Here is a 1,127-nt window from a genome sequence, read left to right on the forward strand (position 1 = left end):
GTTCTCCTGTCTCCTCGCTTGGCTGCCTTGTGAATAAACCCCTTCTTGGCTGTAAACCTCGGTATCTCAGCATTTGGCTTGCTGTGTGTCAGGCAAATGTACCTGTTGTTTATTGGAGGCAATACTTGTGAAAGATCAAGACAGGGAGCAGGACTGGGCAGAGAAAGACACAGGTCTCAATGTAGATCTGACACCTGTGAAAGGAGAGTGGAGGCAAGAATATGAGAATATCTTGACAGCCCAATGGGGAGCTGTGGCTCAAAGATTTCCCCCAGAGGAGCCACAGGCAGGGCAAATGAGGTGAGTCCTTCCTCCACTGCCATGATCATTCAGGGGCTGGAGGCTGCTCTGGAAGTGCATGGGCCAGAAGGAGATCCTGAAGGCACCTGCGGTTAGAAGCTGTGAGCTAACTTGGAAGGGAGATCTGAGAGGCACATCTCCATGACTGCCACAAGGATATCTATTACGGCCAATTCTATTCAACACTGTATCGGAGGTCCTAGTTGGGGCATAAAGAATAGGAAAATATGAAAAAAAAAGGAAAAAAAATAATACTGACATTATTTGAAGATTATATGAATACATGCATGTAAAATGCCAAAGGAATATACAAATAAACATTTAAAATAAGTGAAGTTAATTTGTTGCATACAATGTCTACTTAAAAAGTTAATCCTGAGGTTCTCTTACATCGACCGCCTAAGAGTCGCGCTGTAAGAAGCAACAACCTCTCCTCCTCCTCTCCGCCATCTGCTCGGCAGCCACAAAACAGCAACTATGCGTGAGTGCATCTCCATCCACGTTGGCCAGGATGGTGTCCAGATCGGCAATGCCTGCTGGGAGCTCTACTGCCTGGAACACGGCATCCAGCCTGATGGCCAGATGCCAAGTGACAAGACTATTGGGGGAGGAGATGACTCCTTCAACACCTTCTTCAGTGAGACAGGCGCTGGCAAACACGTGCCCAGGGCAGTGTTTGTAGACCTGGAACCCACGGTCATTGATGAAGTTCGCACTGGCACCTACCGCCAGCTCTTCCACCCTGAGCAGCTCATCACAGGCAAGGAAGATGCTGCCAATAACTATGCCCGAGGTCACTACACCATTGGCAAGGAGATCATTGACCT

General features: G+C 48.3%; 1 protein-coding gene across 1 annotated transcript in view; it reads left to right on the top strand.

Annotated features, from left to right (window-relative positions):
• Positions 1 to 683: 683 nt before the first annotated feature.
• LOC112067146 (tubulin alpha-1B chain-like) overlaps positions 684 to 1,127 on the top strand; it is a 1,660-nt gene continuing 1,216 nt past the window's right edge. The window contains exon 1 of the mRNA XM_028480346.2: positions 684 to 1,127. This exon is cut by the window's right edge and continues 11 nt beyond it. Within this exon, the coding sequence (XP_028336147.1) occupies positions 778 to 1,127 (350 nt within the window). The 5' untranslated portion in view covers positions 684 to 777.

This window comes from Physeter macrocephalus, chromosome 19 (assembly GCF_002837175.3).
Source record: "Physeter macrocephalus isolate SW-GA chromosome 19, ASM283717v5, whole genome shotgun sequence".
Classification (NCBI taxonomy): Eukaryota; Metazoa; Chordata; class Mammalia; order Artiodactyla; family Physeteridae; genus Physeter; species Physeter macrocephalus.